The 23,408-nt window shown below is 40.4% G+C and overlaps 1 protein-coding gene across 1 annotated transcript in view; it reads right to left on the bottom strand.

Annotated features, from left to right (window-relative positions):
• The window catches only part of LOC125378572, a 102,701-nt gene extending 80,512 nt beyond the window's left edge, over positions 1-22,189 (bottom strand). The window contains exons 1-6 of the mRNA XM_048394019.1: positions 22,090-22,189; positions 11,769-12,076; positions 11,548-11,634; positions 9,628-9,730; positions 6,453-6,517; positions 5,904-6,144 (exon numbers count right to left, since the gene is read on the bottom strand). Of these exons, the coding sequence (XP_048249976.1) occupies positions 6,055-6,144; positions 6,453-6,517; positions 9,628-9,730; positions 11,548-11,634; positions 11,769-12,076; positions 22,090-22,189 (753 nt within the window). The 3' untranslated portion in view covers positions 5,904-6,054. The remainder of the gene's footprint in view (positions 1-5,903; positions 6,145-6,452; positions 6,518-9,627; positions 9,731-11,547; positions 11,635-11,768; positions 12,077-22,089) is intronic.
• Positions 22,190-23,408: the final 1,219 nt, after the last annotated feature.

Below are 23,408 nucleotides of genomic sequence, written 5' to 3' on the forward strand. Positions count from 1 at the left end.
TTTCTGATTCCTGCCTACATTAAGTCAATACTACCACCACGGCTTGAAAGCATCTTTCTAATCTGCCCATTACAGAGCGAGTGTTCATCGTGTTCCATAAGCCCTCGATGAATGTGGCTCTACCTGTGTAAAAGCAAAATCATTTACGGGGATAAAAGGATCCGCTAATTTGACGGGATCTATAAACTTGCACGGCATACAAGCCGGAATTAGACAAAAAGTTAAAAGCAAACTCTTTATGATTCACCTAGAAGTAAATGCGAAAAGATTCGGCTGACAGGATTTAGATGAAGCCATTATGCTGTGTTTGGTCGAGTTGAATAGGCATTACATGTGTTCGTGTGATTGATACACCGTTGCGAACTTCACAATGGGGTTCTCAGAGACAGGCTAAGCGAGAAGGGTGTTCCTGAGCGCTGTCCCTTCGTTTCCTGGAAGTCTTGGAGTGTTGGAATTGTCTCTCGTTTGGCTGACAAGAGAGGACAATGGTGGACTGAAATGTGGCGCCATCTTGAATCTGGGTCTGACAGGTCGCAAAAGAAATGAATGAAACTGACAAATGTATTTTGTTTCTTCTTTGAAATATAAATCAGGGATCGAAAACCAAACAAAGCAAACAGTGTACTTTGGTGGTCTGTGAATCGCACGTCAATGTGCAGAGATCGGGGAAATTGCGTGGCATGTTTACGGTTTTGAATTGGTATAAAAAAAAACTAATAGAGAGACAAAGCTTATCGATCGAGAGATGCTATTGACTAATAAATAAAATGTGACACAATTTGAATAACATTTAAAACCTACAAAATATCAATTCAAAATAATAAAAATCGTTAACTTTGAATTGTCAAGTGATTTCGTTCAGGATATCATTTACATATATATGACCACCTTCTTGTCGCATATCAAATTCAATACACGTGCCAACGAGAACATTGCTGTGCCTTTGTTGATTATTTTACACAGTTAAAACTGTCAGTTGCATTTCTCGAATAATCAACTTTCGAAGAACGTTGTGGTAATTGATGTTTAGAATGTTGAAGAATCTTCAAGGTTTAAATAAGGAAAACTCACTTTAAACCCCTAATTGCATCTGACAATAAAATCTGCTTTGACAAAAACTGTTGGGATATGGTAAACTTTTAATACTTTATATGCCCACGTATTTAACGTTGACTGGCGATAGCGACACAAAGTGACGTGGTTTAACGTTGACTGACGTTAGTGACACAAACAGAAAGTGACGTGGTATTACCGTCTTAACCTTTGTAATATTATTCACGGTAAACTCAGAAAGTAATTTAAACATTACGAAGAGCAGAACTCTCTCTTACCGAGGTGATCGCTTGTTATTTGTCATATAGGGAACTTAAATTGGCTCTAGAGGACTAGAGCATATTTCAAAGACAATTAGTTGGCGATCTGACAAAACGCCATTCATCGTCAAATGTGATGAATATCGGGGTTCCTGAGATGCATGGCACATGAGTTCACTTTATCGATTTTGTTCTGAACCGGCTTACGTCACCCGAGTCTCAGAGTACTACAACTAATCGCTCTACATGTACATGTATGTGTTGGACGCGTATCAATACAAATGAATATCTGCTTTAGCAAAAACCTTTCTCCTCCTTTGGAAAGCCTTGAACATATCTATTACGCTGGAAGGCACAAAAATAGACACATTTCAAAAATCACTTTTACATTTTTGTGTACTAATTTTTTTGCTTTCAAGAGTAATTTCCTCTGAATTGAAACTTTTTGCCTCGACGGAGACTATCTCGTTGGGCTAGATAAGGCAATTCGAGAATCCAAATGGGTCCATTATAAGATTGACACAATTAATCGGAAACTAAATACAAAAAAAGAACCTTAACGGTGTTGATAACTGACAAAGAATAAAATCTTGATAGCAGAATTAGTGGCTAATGCTGTTCTAATGACTGCAATTTGTCTGAACATGGACAGTGTGTCTACCCCTTCTGTTTCAGCTCGCTGTGAAGTTATCTTTTGATAAGTTAATGCATCCCGACCCTGACGCCGCTCTAGCATCCAACAACATGGCGTCCTCGATGACCACCTTTCTTCCGTCCATTCAAACAACATTCACTGGTGGCACCCATCACAAATACATGCAAAGGCAAGTCAATGATTCACCGAAAAACACAAGGACATCTGGTACAAGTCAAAACAGGGAATTGTATCGTCCATCATTTTTGTCTCTCATGAGTTAAATATAGAAATGTGTCCACAATAAATCTTTTTAAAAGCTATAACTATTTCATTAGTGAATGAGTGAGTTGGGATTGTCACGCCGTTATTTGATGGACACACTATCAAGGCGCGGACTATGAACGACTCAACGCTGAGAGGACGGTTCTGGACCGGGCGATAGAACAACACAATTGTTTACAGTATAGGGATATCAGATATACCACACATAGAAATCAGTATATAGCCCATATTCCAGTGCTTCAACACTACATAGCATCAAGGAAAAGCTAGATACCCATCAATGCCATAACCAATATCAGATATACCACACATAGAAATCAGTATATAGCCCATATTCCAGTGCTTCAACACTACACAGCATCAAGTACACGCTAGACACCCATCAATGACATAACCAACATCAGATATACCACACATAGAAATCAGTATATAGCCCATATTCGGGTGATTCAACAATGTTCACAATATCAGATATACCACACATAGAAATCAGTATATAGCCCATATTCCAGTGCTTCAACACTGTACACAATATCAGATATACCACACATAGAAATCAGTATATAGCCCATATTCGGGTGATTCAACAATGTTCACAATATCAGATATACCACACATAGAAATCAGTATATAGCCCATATTCCAGTGCTTCAACACTGTACACAATATCAGATATACCACACATAGAAATCAGTATATAGCCCATATTCCAGTGCTTCAACACTACACAGCATCAAGTACAAGCTAGACACCCATCAATGACGTAACCAATATCAGATATACCACACATAGAAATCAGTATAATCAATATTCATCAACCGCCTCATCCATTCCATGTATCGACGTTGGACGGCAGTCATCAATGCAAATGGCGGACACAAGAGATACTGACTTGTGATGCCGTTTTCTCAGAGACTAGTGTTGTGTTTCAGTTAAGAACATTTGACACTTTAATTTCAACCATGATGATCAGTTTAGCCAAGTTTCATCTTTTTAATATGTCTCAAAGTATGTTTACAGTGCTTGGACAAATACAGTTTCTCATATATCTCAGGGCTCGAAAAATTTGTTCAACCCTACTTGTCCTGCAGGGCAAGTACTTTTAATTTTGTACTCGTCCTGCCAAATTTTCACTTGCCCTATTGCTCAATGCTGAACAGACAATATCATGTATCATGTATCATGTACCATGTAACCACTCAAAACAAAGGAAATAAATTGAACCATCTGCTAAAATACTGACAAACCTACTGTTTTCCAAATCCTGAGCAGTTTCTATCTTCAACACATCTGCTATAGATTGGGTGAATGCCTTGCAAGCATGATCATTCAAATAATTTGTACGAAGTATTACACCATTCTTATACTGCAACTGACAAAAACTTGGAAATTTTGAAAATGGTTCCCCTTCTATTGCAATATAGTAGGCTGTTGTGAATAGCTTTTCATAAACTTCACTGTTTTTTTCGTCAACTTTTTGCATTGACTTGGCAAACTGCGCAGTCTGGGGTTTGTTAAAATTTTTTATCATGTTCACAGCACTGAATATGCTTCCTACTTTTAGCGTGAAATTTCAAAGTTTCTTTTCTGAAATTATGATGTAAACCAGTTACGAGTCCACATTTGGGATCAGATAGTTTGGGGTATTTTCGACAGACCGTGCAATACAACTCGCTGTCATCATCGTCAAATTTTGCCCATTCAAATTCACTCAACCATATTGTTTTGGACTAAGTTTTCGTTTCTCCGCTGTGCAGTCAACTTTTTGTCGGCACGACCCTCCGACAAGAAAATCATTCTCATATCCGCCATTTTGGTTTACCGTATTTTCTTGAGTATAGTGCGCACCTTTTTATCCAAAAAACACAGCTGTGTAGAAGGGGGTGCGCATTATACACGAAATAATGAGTTTTGATGTTTTTTCCCCCATGGAAAGACATTACCGTGAGCCCGTAACACCAGAAATACCATGTCAACAAATCCATACTGAAGTACGCAAATTAGTCATGTAATTTACACTGTCTGGCTATAAAAAGTGTTCTTTGTATATCTGGACTTATGTTTGTAACTTATTTTTATCATTTTATTCAAAATTCCTTTTAATATTGTTTTTCATTAATTTCGGCGAAATCGTGTGTGAAGCGATCGGAAGATCGCACAACTCACCGTTATTAACAGCAACCACGGTCAGATTACCGCTATTGACGCCTTGAAACGAACTTTAGTTGACAGAGAATGGATACATATATCATAAATGCCATACTGTGACTCGTTAAAAGTCATATTTGTTTTTGTTGGACGATTCTATGTCAACACGTAATTCTCGCGATCACGTGCACGGGAGCCTTGACGGTGACTGGTCAGACTGGTTCCATGTAAAAAATAATACCGGCAATAGCGATCAGCTGCTTCGCTTAGGGTTATTATTATTTTAATAATTTGAGTAAAAGCTGCATCTAATTTAACAAGATATTGGAATATATTATTCCTGATAAAGAAAATAGTTTCAAATACAATTTTTGACGATCCTTGCATTAAAATCCTATAAAGTTATATCATTGGGTGTGTCTTGACCGAATCACCGGTAGTTAGCAACCGGCCGCTTACATCAATAAATAAAGACTGGTTTCAGCGCAAAGCCTGCGCAAAGATACATCAAGAGACAAACCTCAGCCTAATTGTTAATGCTATACGCGACATAAATATCGATCGGCTGAATGGCCGTGATTTCCGTGTCAATATATGGCACATCAAAACAAATATAAATTAAACTGCTGTGAGTATCTGCTCGTCCGTCAGGACGAGTATTTGATAATTTTAGCTTGCCCGACATCAGTTACCACTCGTCAATACGAGCGGACGAGTGGATTTTTCGAGCCCTGATCCATGGTGATGTTTCTTTTGCGGTTCAGTATATATACTGATAACACTAGACCTACACAAGTCTCTAAAGCAATGATTATTAGTTTAAACCATAATTCCCAGACTATATAATAATAAAAACAAGGTGTCCCCATAAACAACCGGCATCCTTAGAGTACTGCTCCCATAGACTTGCCTATTAAAAGGTTAGAATTACTACACATCCATGGACTTATTCAGTACAGACTTGAAGCAAGGCTATGCTAGCCCCAACAACAATGGTTTGATATAGCAGTTTTAACATTGGTATACATGGTATACGGGCATTTTTTCCATATACACATACCCACTCTGACATACTTGGATAGGTACAAGAGGGCTAGTGTCTCATAAGACTATGTACTGAAATAAAAATATCCAAGAGCTCCCAATCAAGTGTATAATGCTTTGCCAAATATAGATTTTTCCTGAAAATGAAGAGTTCAAACAAAATGTAAACCAACTTTCATTTCAGAGGCAATATGTTAGCGCCATATTCGCCATAATAAGTGCCCCGGGGGCCATGGGAAATTGACAATGGGGGTACAAAAACCAGGCACAAGTTAAATTTGTTGTCAGAGGAAAAGCGATAGAGAAGAAAATTGGTTCCAACATTGGTGACACCAAACTTGGTTTGCTTAATAGTAATATAGTTATGTAAAATAAACAAACAAACAAACAAAACAGTAACTTACCATGCGAATGTATTCCCAGGGCGGGGTGCTTAATATGGCGAATACAGCTGCTACCATTGGTATAAAATCACCTACCTTACACAATCTTCCATCTTGAAGTAAATATCAAGTTGCTGTAAGGATTGTAAGGATGTGACAGAAGGCTGTGTCAGAAGGCTGTGTCAGAAGGCTGTGTTAGAAGGATGTGTCAGGAGGCTGTGTCAGAAGGATGTGTGGAGAGGTGATGTCAGAAGGATGTGTCAGGAGGAGCGGTCATGTCATGTCTCTCTGTGTGGAGAGGTGATGTCAGTGGCCGCAAAGCCATGTTGGTCTGGGTCTGCAACAATGTCCAACACAATGAACACAACTAATTGACAGCCAAAGGAAGAAAGATAAACCATAATTAATATACAAATGTTAATGCCCTGATATCAAACTACAAATTGAATTTAATTGAAATTTATAAATAAGGTGTTAATATGGGATTTTTCCTCGTTCAGGATACTAGAAAAATTACAGTACTGTCAACAGGGTTACAATCAACTGGTAACATGAATGACTAGTGCGGACAACGTTATTAACTTTAAGGTTACGTGTTTAGAAAAAAGAAGAGATTTTAAAGATAAAAAAGATGAGACAATGAACTGTTTCCTTGGGAGTGGGAGCCAGGGGGGAGAGGGCCGTGGTTGTGTGACATCGGGTCAGCAGGCCTGTACAGCAGCAATGGAATAAAGACAAAGAACTTGGTCAATAAATGGAGCATAATGAATGAATACTCATAATAAAGGAATTGTTTTTTGTCAGAAATACGGTAGTTGAATACTTAGGTTTGCCTACACTGTTCGGGCATGGTCAGTGTGTGAAGGTACGCACTTATAATACATACAAGAATACAGGAAGCACGGGGCCTGCTTCCGCGCCACAAAAACAATTGGAATGCGCACCAGAGGGCAGCAAATACAGGAGACAATGTCTTGGAGGCCTGCGAATGGCCAAGGCATGTGACATGATTTCCAACATGCTTCCTCCCTACTTGACAGAATGGCAGCTACATGCAAGAAATACAAACTGTTGAGTCAAATATACGAAGGAACTTACAGCTGTCCCTGACCAGCGATGGAGATTTGACCAGACAGAACCAGCATGTTGGTGATGCCAGGCACAAGAAACGTGCACGTGGCCAGCTCATGGAGGCCGTTTGTGATCTCGCCTGTGATTGGTGCTTGCTGCTTCCGGTTACGGAAAGGCGGGTGATCGGTTAGACTTGCTCCAAGTCTCTACTGAATGATAAGTACATTATATTGGATTATAATGGACTTGTCTACAACGAGGCCAGTCTTTTATAGGGACAATGTGCTCTTATTATTGATGTATTTAAGGAATTACGATTGGAACTAATAACCATATTCTAAGAGACTTGTGCAAGTGTAGTAGTGGGTGAATTGGAGACCATGAGCTGGGTGGACGTCCACATGTGGTGGGTTTGTGTGAAAAGTGGAAACGAGGAGAAAAGAGTTGACCCATGAGGAAGAAGATTTAATTGAGACAATGGTTGATATGAAAAATAAAGAAAACTTATGCAATTTTGTTTTTACAGAAAACATAAGACGTGAAGGTAAATGTGGGACTAATTGCTGACATCATATTTCTGTCAAATGTTATTGAAATTACATTCATGCTGTTTATCCCATATCCTGAAGGAGTACAGTTGAGTTCAACGATGTGATGTAGGTCTTAGACGTTTACCACTTAGGCAAATTCCATGAGCATGGGTATGGCGGTGACACACTTAGAAACAAAATCAGGCCAAACCAGGCATTCATTTTCAGATTTACATATAGCCTCTTTAATAAAGTTATGCATACGGTTGAATAAACATTATTCCACAAGAAACCACCCAAGCATGTTAATTCCAGGCTAGATTCAAGAATGGGATAAGCATCAGATGATTGAGTGAGTGAGTGAGTGAGTGAGTGAGTGAGTGAGTGAGTGAGTGAGTGAGAGGGTTAATGCTGCTTTGTACAGTATTCCAGTTATATCACGGCATACAGGCTGATAGAGCTGAGAATGGGATGAGTATGAGATGAGTGATTGAGTGAGGATTAATGCTGCTTTGAACACACTACCAGTTATATCACTGCATACAGGCTGATACAGCTGAGAATGGGATGAGTATGAGATGAGTGATTGAGTGAGGGTTAATGCTGCTTTGAACACACTTCCAGTTATATCACGGCATACAGGCTGATAGACATGTAGTGCTGAAATACTCTCACATGTTGGTGACACAATTAGTTCAAGTTGGGAGTTCTCCCATTGAGGTGAGATGAGGTGAAATGGGGTTTAACGTCGCGTCCAAGATTATTGCACCTATATAGCGACGTGCATGCACATGTATGTGTGTGGCTGCTTGTACTAGTCTAGACTTAATGCCGAGTGCCAGACAAGGAAACAACAAGCACCATCCTTTACCGTCCCACCAGGGGATTGAAGCACCGACCTTGCTCTCTCCCAGTCTTATAAGCACATGTGTGAGTGAATGAAAGTTGAACAATGAAGCCAGCAATATTCCAGCATCACCACGGCAGTAAATAAACAAGTCTGGGACATGGTATAGGGACAAGGAATATGGACATGGTATACGGACATGGTGCATAGACATGGGTTATGGGCATGGTATATGGACATGGTATACGGACATTGGTTATGGACAGGGGTTATGGACATGGTATATAGACAAGGTAAAGGGACATGCACGGCTGAAACACTTCAGATGTTGGTGTCATACTTTGTCAGGAACAAGTGCACTTGTCTCTCCTACAGACACTGAAGAAGAAATAACCGAAAGCTCCCAAGCAAGTCTACTAAACAATGGAAAAACTCTAGATTTCTCCTGAAAATGAAGAGATTCTCTGGAACACTTCGTATCATATGTTGCCATGGTTGCAAGACAATTGAAACAAAAACATAAACATAGAACTAAATGTTAGCTGTAGTAAGCACCCCGGGAGCTTGGCAAATTGACAAAGTGTGGCGCTTATTGAAACCAACCACAAGTTACATTTGTTGTCAGAGACGTAGCGGTCCTCGAAGCTTGATAAACATGGAATGTATTTTCCAAAAATTACTTTGGATCACTTAAAAGAGATAGCTAACCCATGTCCTACCACACAGCTAACCCTAAGGATTGTATAGGGGTGCTTGATGGAAACTGGGTCCCTAACCCTAATGATTGTAAAGGGGTACCTGACCCTAATGATCGTAAAGGGGTACCTAACCCTAATGATTGTAAAGGGGTACCTAACCCTAATGATTGTAAAGGGGTGGCTAACCAATGATTGTAAAGGGGTGCTTGATCAGAAAGAGTTGCAGGTAACCTACCCTAACACAAACACAACCACAACTTGTCCTAATGACTGAAGAGGAACACAAAACCTATGAAGTGGGTGCCACTATCAGCAGCCTTAGCCAGTTAGCGCTAATTGAGCCTGGCCCAGTAAACTGCATTGTTGACAATAACAGTTATTCTTTCACCATTGCTGTAACATACACACACAAAAAAGGACCTGTCACGTAAATCAATATTTGACCAAGAGTCTGCAACAAAAGCCTCTACAACTTTCCAATTTGAAGCTCCCAAATTTGGAACAATAACACAATTTCTTTCCCAATTTGACGGCCGAGGGAACAAACGGAAGGGTTTTGGAATTCCAGATAAATCCTTGCTATTAATAGAGTGGGGTGCTTAATACCGCAAGTACAGTATACCACATAAAAAATATTATGGAGTACAAAGAGACCAAAGTATATAATTGCCTACCTTTCACAATCTTCCATAAAGAAGAAAATATCAGGGCTGTGGTAAGTTGTGTCAGGTAAGTTGTGTCAGGAGATTGTGTCAGCGCCGCACAGACATCTTGGGTCTGCAACAATGTCCAACACAATGAGAACAAGTGATTCACAGCCAAAACAAGTTAAAACATAATTACTCCACCACTCTTAATGCTCTGACACCTTGGTGACCAACAAAAACATCAATTTCTTGGAAATTTAGACATAAAGGTTTCAATAAAGATGTCACTTTTCATGGTTCATGATACTGGAATAATTACAGAACCGTTACCATGGTTACACTCAAGTGGTAACACAAAGACACTAATGTCAACAATATTATTGACTTTTACATTAGGTTTTTAGAAGAAGAAAAAGCAGATGTTAAAGGTAATAATCGACGATACAATGAACATGACAGGATTGGGAGGAGGAGGGAGCCAGCGGGGAGAGGGACTAGGTCATGTGACATCGATGCGGCAGGCCTGTACAGCAGCAATGGAGTAAAGACAAACAACTTGATCAATGAATGGAGCATAATGGATGCATATGTTACCCAGCTCACAATCACTCAGATTGACTGAAAACAGCGAAGGAATCTGGGTCAGTATCTCTGTATACGTAAGAACATGCCTGACAAAACTTGTATTGTCATCAAGTTTGTAACTTGGCATGGCGCAACAGATACAACGTACAAACTCATCGACTATTATAGGCATAGTTACAATAAAGTGTCTTTGTACCTACTTAGTGCTCTCTGTTATTTATGTCAACACTGGTCTAAATGACATGACCCCCTTCTACAATAGTTATTGCTCAACGGAATGGCTAACAGGATCACTATTAAGTTTCAATTAACATGGGAACCATAAAACCTATCAATAAAAAACATTATCCATTATTTACAGTACAAGAATAGTAACTATACTTCAAGCAGCATGTACTGGGAAATGAGTTTAACAGAAACTCTACTTGAAATATCAAGTGTTTTACATGGAAATATACTACAGAATAATACTCCAAAATGTACTATGATCAATTATGGATAACAAGAAATTACACATGAATTATAATAAATGGATTTTGAGTGAAAAGCATTACATTATAACTTTACTGTTCAATTGAAGCGCCCTGCAAATCACTATTTAAACAAGACAATCAGAGTTGTCTCCCATACCCCTGGGACAGATTTCATTACAAAGACTATGGGAAGTTGAATTGATGTACCTGATGATATAGAGGGGATAACTGACACCATGTGTTCAACAACCAGGGAGGTAGTTTATATTCTGATTCTACAAGCTTCAATGTCTACTAGATCTGGTACTACGCCCAAAGCGTGTACGTGATATTGGGGAAAGTCTATGTTATCTTACCTACGTCATTACTTATATTATAAATTGTAATACAAACCAGAAAACAGTGAAGGGATTTGGGTCAGTATATTTGTATTCATAAAAACATGGCTGACAAAGCTGCATCAGTCGATGAGGTAAACGCATTTGGTCATGAGATGACGCTAAGTTGCTTGAACCTGGAAGAATGACAGATGCTCCCCTTTGCCCATTGCTGAGACAAGTGATACATGCTTAAAGAATTACTGTCAGCAAGATTTCCAGCAATGAGAGACCAGTATTAGTTTGAATGTGGGGTGGGTCCTTGAACAAAAACATTTTCAACAGAAGAAAAAGTACTATATACAACAAATACTCATGATAAAGGACGTGATTTTGTGGGAAATACGGTAGTTGAATACTTTATTTGTTTACACTAAAGGGTGTGGTAAATGGTGCATGTTGATTAATGATAACATAGAGCAGTTCTTCTGTGGGATGAAATACGGTACAGTTACTGTTATAGGGCGTGGTCAGTGTGTGAGGTTAAGCATTTGTCCTACAAACATACTTACAAGAATACAGGAAGCACGCTGCCTGCTTCTTCGCCACGAAAACACTTGCAATGTGCACCAGAGAGCGGCAAAGAGGGGTGACAATTTCTGTGAAGAAAATTAAGAACTTGCAAATAGCCAAGGGAGGAAATGGTTTGGAACGTGCTTCGTCCCTCGTTGACAGAATGGCCGCTCTTTGCGATAAACAAAAGATGTGGAGTGAAATATATGAATGAACTTACCTTCAGATGCATGGAGATGCGACGAGACCGAGCGAGCACGCTTGGGTGTGGCGATGCCAGCCAGCGACATTCAGCTCCGTGCTCCGCCATGGCCAGCTGATGGAGGGAGGAAATGACGGCCTTTGGCATTAGTGATCTCGCTTGTGATTGGTGCTTTGCTGTTTCCTTCCGGGTGGCTTGGTGCCGGCTGTCTAAACTGCGTTTTTTGGTGGTGGGTGCAATGCCCAGATGCTCTCGGTGCTTTGACCGGTTGCTTTTCCGTGTGGCTTGGTGCCGGCTGTTCAAACTGCGCTTTTTGGCGTTCGGCGCTGTCGGTGTAGCCGGTGTAGTCACGTGGTGGATTTGTGTGAAAAGTAGAAAGAAGTAGAAAAAATGGAACTACATGTACGATGAATAAAAGCTATTTCCTATATTGAAAAAATGAAGTATACTATTATGCAATCATTTGTTTTACAGGAAACAGAAAAGTGTATACAACTGTATGAAACCTGCAGACAAGGTGGAAATTTGAAAGAGAGTTAAAAGTGCATTGAAGGACAAGAGGAAATCGCCAGAAAACAAGAAACAAATTATGCCACATAGTGAAGGAAGTAAAATGAACACTTTATAATTCTATATTAAAAAAAAAAAATTGTTGTGAAATTTTCTTTAAAAATGTGATGAAATGAAATACAAGAGAAGAGAAATTACTTCACAATATTGTGTTTGAAAGCGAAGCCGTAACTATGGGTAAAATGAACACTTGAAAATTTTGTTTGATTCAAAATTTCAAAATTTCGAAATTGTAGTGAAAATTTGTGAATTTTGTTTATGAAATGTAAGACAATATTTGTTCCTAACGTTTGAAAGCAAAGCCTGAAATCTGGATGAAAGCGAGCAAAAGCGGGTTAAAAGGGGTGCAGAAGCGGGGTAAAAGCGGGGCGGGTAATCGAGCCAAAAGAACGGAAAGGGAGAAAAGCGATGAAAGCGGGTTAAATGCGGGGCCTGGATAACGGAGGCAAAAGAAGGGAAAGGGAGAAAAGCGATTAATCGGCCCGTGAAAAGGGAGCGATTCGATTGGCCAGGGTTGAGGGGTGAGAGTTGAGTTTGGGGGTTCATGTAACTGTTAAGAAGTTCTTTAAAAAAGAGTTCTTTCCAAAAAGGGCGTTTGCACCCACTGGGGGTGCCCCTGGGCCAAATCGAGCAGTGCCAAGAGACCGCGAACTGGAACTGGAGACATAAGAACTTCCGAAAAGACCCCAAAGCAGCCCAAAGTGGATTTGCAGACGGGTGTGAACTGTCTGGAAAACACCCTTTCTATTAATAAACGTTCGGATATAGCGCGATATGAATAAGATGACTGCTTGCCACATTAGCTGTGAAATAATACATTCTAGCCTATGCGCGTACAGGATCGTTTGTCTGACAGTGGGCTAATTTATTTGGAGGTGATAAGCTCGCAACATGTCCGGTTAACCACCAGTGCAGGTTTTCTTCCTGGGGGCCTAAAACTGAATACCATACGTACGTTGCACGTTGCATGATGTTTCAAGTTTTGTAAATACGCAAAAGATGCCTAAACCACAAAAAACAGATACTATTGATCAATTCGAAAACAGAAAGAGCGACACTCTTTGTTGGGTATGAATAATATTTGTGGAATATTGTATGCTTTATTTATATAGATATCACCATTCCTCAGCGCACTTTTTGAACTATAAATTAATAATTGCTTTTAATTGACAAATAAACATAATTGTTTTATTTGTTTACTGCGAAGTTTGTGATCTAATGGTGGAAATTGTAAGTTTGTATGAGCTGTGCTTCAAATGAGCGTTAGTCTGGTGGATGTGAAGCAAAAGCAAGCCCTATATGACAATGAAATAGTGCGTTAGTGATGAAAGACAGCTTTGAAACACTTTGTTGTGCAGTCATTCTACATGGTGAACTTGTTTTAATAAAGGCGGTGACTAAAACTCATACAGTGTGGGGTAGAGAGGCTGAATGGCCGTTTTGCTCAGGATAATGTTGCACTTTGTTGGACATAATATACATGGTATCATAGCTACTAAAGTTTCATTCATTAACAGATCATTGTCAGCTGGGAAAGTCATGTGTATTGGCCCGGAACATCAATACACTCCCCCTCCCCTCCCCTCCCCTCCCCTCCCCTCCCCTCCCCCTCTCCCCACACACACATTTTATGTAACATTTTTGCATCCTCCCTACTCCCCCGCCCCCATACAATAATGGTATAACAGCTATGGCTATTATCTCTCCTGAGGATATTTATATCTATAATTGGTTATTAATGGGTCTTTAAACAGCCGTTGTTGTAATTGACGGAGCTTACAACGTGAAGATCCGGGGTAGAATAGGTCTTCAGGAGCCCATGCTTGCCTTAAAAGGCGACAATGCTTGTCGTAAAAGGCGACTAACGGGATGGGGTGGTCAGGCTCGCTGACTGACTTGGTTGATGCATGTCATCGATGTCAATTGCTTGGATCGATGCTCATGATGTCAATGACTGCATTGTCTGGTCCAGATCGCCGTCATATAGCTGGAGTATTGCTGAGTGCGGCGTTAAACAACACATCCGCCAACCAACCAACCAACCAACCAACCAACCAACCAACTTGTCTTAAGAGGTTGTTGATTCACTGAACTGGGTGAAATTTAAAAAACAGCCGTGTCGGCCTGTGCTTGACGTGAGAAGGCTTGTTGATGTGACTAAACTGAGTGAAGCAGCAGAAAAATATCTGAAAAATAGCCGTTCACAGAAAACAAGCTTCATAGTGCGGCTTCAAGCCCGATCCTAGGTTTGAGGGGCAGCAAACAAATCATTTCCGTTACTTATGTTTTCCAAGAACACTATTCGTGACTTATTTTACGACAAGGTAGACGATTCATTCAGCTGTGTATGTATATTTCTATAAAAGTACCCTGAAAAAAAGGAACCTGGCAGACTGGAACCCATGAACTTCATGTTTTAAGCACGACACGTTACCGACTACCCTACAACCAGAACTAATAAATGTAGAGCAATTTTCAGAGTCATATACCTTATCAGTTTGGTAGAGTTAATGCTGCGGCAATGCGTGGGAATATACAAATTGTGGCTCGTTTGTTTCGTTGCAATCTGTTGGTGGTACAATGCCAGGTGAGGTTGTTAGCATGCCCAAGCATCAATGCATCAATTCAGAATATTCACGGTAGACATGTCAAACGAATGTATGCTAGTTAACGGTTGGATGAAATGTGGGAGGATAATAATAGTCTGGAAGAGGATTGGGGTAGGTGGGGAGAGACGAAAACAGATCCCTGTGAGAGCCTGGTGACACATGTGTTGCTCGACTCTAAAATTACTCTCTTTGAAGTAACTGGGGCGGTTGATACAAGTCACTGTGGCAAGGCTCCTGGTGTTGACGGTATCCCAATGGAATGTCTTCAATCACAAAATGTTATTTCGGCTATGCACATTACTTTTAATGTCCGTTTTAACACAGGGAAAATACCTGCATACCAAAGTGTTCTACTTTAGATCCTTGAGATCCGTATCGTCTAGGGGTTTGACTCACCAATTCAAAGTACGAATGATATTGTAAAATTTTAAATAACCGTCTGCAATGTTGGCCTGAAAGTGCAGGAGCTCTAAATGATGCACAAAATGGATTCTGGAAGCGTAGATCAACCATACGGATCATATTCACTCTGTTTGTTCTTTTACTGAAACAAGACAAGGTATTAAAAACACTCTTTTTCTGCTTTCATAAAGCGTATGATAGCATTAACAGAGGTGTGCTGTGGGAGAAATGATGTAAAATTGTTTCTTACACTTCAATTTTTATATGAAAATGTCACATGCAGTGTAGTATAATTGGTATGCTTACACCCTGGTTCAATGTTAATCGTAGTTTAAAACAAGGATGCTTAATGTCGCCAAAACGATTTTATTATTGATTTCCTGGACAAGCTAAATGATACTGGTTTGGGTATTTGTTTGGATGATATCGCTATTGCAGCCTTAGCCTATGCTGACGATCTTATTTTGCTTGCAGAATCGGCAGAGGATTTGAATTTCTTACATAGATTATTATCATAGTATATTACGTTTTGAATACTTGGTGTGTAGACAATAGTATCTTTTTTAATAATGACAAATCAATTATGGTACACTTTAGAAATAGAAGCGTTACCAAAACAATGGCCTTTTAAATATCGGTAACTATGTTTTAGACATTGTTGATTGTTATAATTATCTAGGCCTACTGCTCATGGAACATGTTGACTATACAACGCTATGGCAAAAGAAGCAGAAGCAGCAGCAGCAGCAGCAGCTAAATCGGCTAACAGAGCATGAGGTCTTCTTATATGTAAATATAAGGCAATCGGAGGTATGCAACCACTACTTATTCCAAATTGTATGATAACATGATTTGGCCAGTTTTGAGTTATGGGGCATCTATTTTGGGTCATCGTGATATTTGTTCTGTAAATGCCGTTCACCATCGTGCTTTGACATTTTTCTTAGGGTGGTAAAATACGCTCAAAATGTTGCTGTTAATGATGATATGGGATGGATTCCTCCAATTTTGTTAGACATTTATGTCGTTTTACTAAACTAAAATGTCCTTTAGATTAAAAAAACAACAGGAAATTTCAAGTAAGGGCAAAGTCATGAACGAATGGGGTGTGAATATTTCTGAGAATGTAAGCGTGAAAAGTGTCGTTGTACGTGTGCATGATGTCTGCATTGGAAAGTATGTGTCTGATTGGAATGAACTGTTATGCAAGCTTGGAGGGAGAATGGCTGGTAATAAATTAAGTACTTGTGAAATGTTGTATGGGTGTGAGAGTTATGTAAGTATGTATGCCTCGTTCTTACGGCTCTGCCTTCTCCAAATGTAAATCAGGTACTGCTCCTCAAACGTTAGAAAAAGGCAGATACAAATACGAATATGAATATTAATGTGAACGTGAACGTAAGAGCGTGTTTTCAGTGTGAGGAAAGTATTGAGGATGAATGTCATGTATTGCTGGATTGCCCTGTGTACGACGATCTGCATGAAAGTTTCTACAAAGGTCAGTTTTAGCTATTCCAACTTCCTAGAGTAACGTAATACTGATAAACTTATTTTACTTTTTTAATATTATGTAGATTTTACAGCCCAAACCTTCTTTTTTATCCTCTACACAGAGGAAAAAATATTTTACATGGCTAGTGACGAGTAGTATATTTTATATACCCCTTTTACACTAATATATTTATGCTGTATGTACTGTGATATTTTAAATCTCTCGTAACCCTTAACGGGTGGCTCACTTGTATGTCCTGTCATATGTATCTATGTTATTTTTGTGAGGTGAGATTCAAATAAACATTCTGTCTGTCTGTCTGTCTGTCTGTCTGTCTGTCTGTCTGCCTGCCTGCCTGCCTGCCTGCCTGCCTGCCTGCCTGCCTGCCCGCCCGCCCGTTCGTTCAAATAAAAACAAAACATTCACGGTATGTGTGCATGCATAGGCCTACGTATAAATGATAAAAGTAAAGGGATCTGGCAATTCTATATACCAATACAGACGTATACAAGACAGTAATTAATTGTTCAGAATATACTCATGCATAGTTGTTTTTAGAGCAAAACATGAAGTTTTTTCTTTTGGAAGGAATACTGGTGGAGCTCTGAGGAAATACATTCCATTTTTCCATCACAGCTGTAAATATGTGGATCTATGTATGAATGGGTAAATATGAATAAATGTTTGGATCATAAAATGAATGAATGAATGAATGAATGAATGAATGAATGAATGAATGAATGAATGAATGAATGAATGAATGTAAAAAAAGGTATGAACAGTGCACATAGCATCCCTATAATTACAAATGAAGATGGTCTATTATGAGGATAATGCGAGATTAAATAAGGATTTTGTCTTTCCACCACAATTTATTGTTAAGGCATTAAATTTGAATCCGTCTATAAAAGATTTATAATTTAGTCCAAACTGGTTTACTTTCATTCTCAGCGCGACATTTGAAACGTTAACAAGACATCTGGACCACTGGGTGGAAGATCTTCAGCCGAGTTGAAACATGTGACGTCAGAACTGGCGATGATGACGTCATACCCTTTGTACTTGAACTCTGTGGCCTTGGTCCTGGCGCAGCTGACAGTGACGCTTTATGCGGGTAAATTTCAGTTTGATTTCGGCCACAAAACTGCTCAATTTGAGGGGACGTTTGTTGCCCAATGCGTCCGTATGTGAGACTTGTTTTGATATTAAAGAAGTGCCATACGGTTACTCCTAATTTACAAGTATTAATACGGACAAGGAACGTTTCTTTAACAGGAGCCAAAGAATTATATAGAGTTTACGTTGATAACCTGTAACGTCACGTGACGTGACCTCCGCCATAATGGTCCGAAGCTATAGAGGCGAGACAACAGTCATGTGAATTAAACAAAATATCTTGTGGGTTCTCGGCAAGTTTCAAATTCAGAACATTGGTATGTAGGCCTCTTAATTTGCCTTAAACTGGTCCTAAGTAGAAAAGTATTTTTCCGAGTTTAGCCTATATTTGTTTTCCAAAATACACAAATAGTTGCAAACAAGCGGAACAAAGAATAGAGGGCAATCCGTGTATGAGTTATCATCACCCGAGGTACCCGAGGTACCCGAGATACCCCAGGAGTAAAACCTGCAAGGATTTCGTGACTCCATATTTACCGCCATATTCTTCAAGGAAATACTGGTGCAGGCCCCATGTGTTGAATAATTATTGTTTACATCGACAGTCTGGATTCAAGAGATATCTTTATTACAAAGGTTTGTGTGTATACAAGTTTAAACTGTGAGAGACACCACAACAACAAATAATTTTAATGATTTTACTTCTGAATCAAATTTAAATATGTTTTGCAGTCACACTATTATGGTCATTGGGTCATTTTCTTTGATTTTGAACACTTTCAATAACATAGCATGCTTTGGACACAGGGCTCCAGAAATGGGAAACGTACACCATTTCGTCAGGCGGGCGCAGACAGGTGTTGTAATTGGTGCACACGTCATAACAATTGTTTACAGAGAAGATAGAACTAACATGAATGTACCATATGTAAACACACAGTGAGTACTCCATGGAAACGCATTTGAATCAAACGATACCAGAAAATCAAATTGCAAGTAATGAACAGATTTTTTTCCCTAACCCCTTACATAAAATCTGGTTACTTTTAATTAGAATCTCGTTAAGACATGACCAATACTTTCAAGGTTCCCTAAAAGTAAGACTCTAAAAGGCGAACAACACCCTTGTTCCCTAGTGAGTGAGTGAGTGAGTGAGTGAGTGAGTGAGTGAGTGAGTGAGTGAGTGTTATATCTGGAAGATACACCGGAAGTGGATATCAGATACACCGGAACTGGATTTCAGGTACACCGGAAGCGGAATTCAGACACACCGGAAGAAGAATTCAGACACACCGGAAGAAGAATTCAGACACACTGGAAGTCGAATTCAGGTAACACCGGAAATGGAATTCAGGTAACACCGGATGTGGAATTCAGGTAACACCGGATGCAAAATTCAGACACCGGAAATCGAATTCAGCTACACCGGAAGTTGAATTCAGGTACACCGGATGCAAAATTCAGACACACCGGAAGCGGAATTCAGACACACCGGAAGTCGAATTCAGGTGCACCGGAAGTCGAATTCAGGTAACACCGGAAATGGAATTCAGGTAACACCGGAAATGGAATTCAGGTAACACTGGATGCAAAATTCAGACACATCGGAAATCAAATTCAGGTACACCGGATGCAAAATTCAGACACCGGAAATCGAATTCAGCTACACCGGAAGTTGAATTCAGACACATTGGAAGAAGAATTCAGACACACCGGAAGCGGAATTCAGACACACCGGAAGAAGAATTCAGACACACCGGAAGAAGAATTCAGACACACCGGAAGCGGAATTCAGACACACCGGAAGAAGAATTCAGACACACCGGAAGTCGAATTCAGGTGCACCGGAAGTCGAATTCAGGTAACACCGGAAATGGAATTCAGGTAACACCGGATGCAAAATTCAGACGCATCGGAAATCAAATTCAGGTACACCGGATGCAAAATTCAGACACCGGAAATCGAATTCAGCTACACCGGAAGTTGAATTCAGGTACACCGGAAGCAAAATTCAGACACACCGGAAGCGGAATTCAGACACACCGGAAGAAGAATTCAGACACACCGGAAGAAGAATTCAGACACACCGGAAGCGGAATTCAGACACACCGGAAGAAGAATTCAGACACACCGGAAGCGGAATTCAGACACACCGGAAGAAGAATTCAGACACACCGGAAGCGGAATTCAGACACACCGGCAGTCAAATTCAGGTGCACCGGAAGTCAAATTCAGGTAACACCGGAAATGGAATTCAGGTAACACCGGATGCAAAATTCAGACACATCGGAAATCGAATTCAGCTACACCGGATGCAAAATTCAGACACCGGAAATCGAATTCAGCTACACCGGAAGTTGAATTCAGGTACACCGGAAGCAAAATTCAGACACACCGGAAGCGGAATTCAGACACACCGGAAGAAGAATTCAGACACACCGGAAGAAGAATTCAGACACACCGGAAGCGGAATTCAGACACACCGGAAGAAGAATTCAGACACACCGGAAGCGGAATTCAGACACACCGGAAGAAGAATTCAGACACACCGGAAGCGGAATTCAGACACACCGGCAGTCAAATTCAGGTGCACCGGAAGTCAAATTCAGGTAACACCGGAAATGGAATTCAGGTAACACCGGATGCAAAATTCAGACACATCGGAAATCGAATTCAGCTACACCGGAAGTTGAATTCAGGTACATCGGATTCAAAATTCAGACACACCGGAAGCGGAATTCAGACACACCGGAAGAAGAATTCAGTAACACCGGAAGAAGAATTCAGACACACTGGAAGTCGAATTCAGATAACACCGGATGCAAAATTCAGACACACCGGAAGCGGAATTCAGACACACCGGAAGAAGAATTCAGACACACCGGAACGGAATTCAGACACACCGGAAGAAGAATTCAGACACACCGGAAGCGGAATTCAGACACACTGGAAGAAGAATTCAGACACACCGGAAGCGGAATTCAGACACACCGGAAGAAGAATTCAGACACACCGGAAGCGGAATTCAGACACACCGGAAAAAGAATTCAGACACACCGGAAGTCAAATTCAGGTGCACCGGAAGTCGAATTCAGGTAACACCGGAAATGGAATTCAGGTAACACCGGAAATGGAATTCAGGTAACACCGGATGCAAAATTCAGACACATCGGAAATCGAATTCAGCTACACCGGAAAGTTGAATTCAGGTACAGCGGATTCAAAATTCAGACACACCGGAAGCGGAATTCAGACACACCGGAAGAAGAATTCAGACACACCAGAAGAAGAATTCAGACACACTGGAAGTCGAATTCAGGTAACACCGGAAATGGAATTCAGGTAACACCGGATGCAAAATTCAGACACCGGAAATAGAATTCAGCTACACCGGAAGTTGAATTCAGGTACAGCGGATGCAAAATTCAGACACACCGGAAGCGGAATTCAGACACACTGGAAGAAGAATTCAGACACACCGGAAGCGGAATTCCGACTTACCGGGGGGGGGGGACATTTATGCCACTCTGACAAAATCGACTTACAATTCCAGTGTAGTTCAAGTAGTTAGCTGATACAAATACCTTGAATTGCTCATTACGCTCACACACAGATGGACAAAGGCTTTACAGTGCTTGCTGAACATGCCACCAAAGCCATTTTACCAATAGGTTCACTTCGCTTATGCAGACACTTGTTTTCTTAAGGCCCCTTTACACAGGGCTGCGACCTTTGTGCCACCTTTGAAGGACGCTCAATGGTCGCCTAAACCCAGAAAATCTATGTTAATGCTCCAGCAGTTTTTCAGCAGTTACTGCTCGAGTTGTTCAGTATCTGCAATCACAAAGAAACACTGCAGGTACAAGCCCTCTATTTATAGACAGGCTGGGGAGGCACTACAGGTAACTCAAAGGAGGCAGAAGGAAGGCAGAAGCATCGCCCAGATTAACGGAAAAGTATATGAGCAGAACGCATCTATTACCTGGCGACCATTGGGCGACCATTCTGTAACAAGCGCAATGCTTGTGCCCCCATTCTGCCTCCTTTGAACAACCAACCTTCTCGGCGACCTTTGTGCGACTTTTTTAAACCTGTTAAAAAATTCACGGCGACCATGGCGTCCATGGCGATGTCTGAACCTCCTGTTTACCACCTTGGAACGACCTAGGCAAACATTCTGCCTCCTTTGAGCCTCCAACGACGACCTGGCAGAGTTTATGGTCGCACACGGAAGGCTCAAAGGTCGCCATCCTGTGTAAAGGCCCCATTACATACTGTAGGAATATATAGCTTTAGGCAGAATGGTCTGTAGGATAGACATAGCTGTGGGCAGAATGAGCTGTAGGCAGAATGTAATGCTGGCACAAGACATATATCTCCAGAGTTTCTAATACATTAACATGCATGCTTGTCATTGCCAGTGACAACACACAGTGACGGGGTTCATAGTACATCTTGTGCTCAGAGCTCATTTGTTCTAACCTCGACAATCACAATGGAAGGTGATAGCAATATTCCAGCTATATGCCGACGGTCTGTAATAATCGAGTCTGAAGCAGACAATCCAGTCATTGACATCATGAGCATCGATCCACGCAATTTGGATACAATGACATGCATCAACCAAGTCAGCGAGCCTTCATCATTACCTTGCATGTTAGAAAACTTGGCAGTGACAAAGCTCACAGTCACTCAGCATCAAGTCAAATCTCAGCTCTCAGAAAATAGTGTTTATATTTCATGGAATATTTATGGGCAGCAAATTTAACAAAACTATTTTCGATTATTCTAACACAGTAACGTCATGACATACATAACGTTTTCACTTAGGTTTGAAGTTGTATTTGTTGACGCCCATCAGCTGGTGAAGGCAGAGCCTTACATGATCTTATTCCATGCTTGTAAAAGACGACTTAGGGACCGAATATTTGCCCATTACGGTTACGTAACATTAAGTATATTTTATAGCATAACGGTTTCTTTATTAAATGCAAAGTAGTATCCATATACACTGGTCGTTATCAAACAGCGCGAAACTGACTGACAGAATGAGCTGTAGGCAGAATGGGTGTAGGCAGAATGAGCAGTAGGCAGAATGAGCTAGGAAAGACTCATATAGCTGGAATACTGCTCTATGCGGCGTTAAACAAACAAACAAAACCAATCATTCTAATAAATCTTTCCAATATACACACATATGCATATTATTCTTTCTATTTGATTGATTTCAACGCATTTGTCCTGTCTAAGAAACTATTATTAATTGGCAACAAATGAGATGTTACGAAACGTGTTGAAACTTTCATATTTCTATTGCAGCTATAAAAATGAAACAAAACCAGTAACTGGGGCAGTCACTTTCAGCAACAGCAATTCAGATTATTTCCTCGCACACTGTAAATCAGGAAATCAATGGTCACCAACTTAGTGTCGACCCAACGCCTAAAATGTGTCTTGAAACTAATGTGC

Source organism: Haliotis rufescens, unplaced genomic scaffold (genome assembly GCF_023055435.1).
Source record: "Haliotis rufescens isolate VD_foot unplaced genomic scaffold, xgHalRufe1.0.p SCAF_127, whole genome shotgun sequence".
Taxonomy (NCBI): domain Eukaryota; kingdom Metazoa; phylum Mollusca; class Gastropoda; order Lepetellida; family Haliotidae; genus Haliotis; species Haliotis rufescens.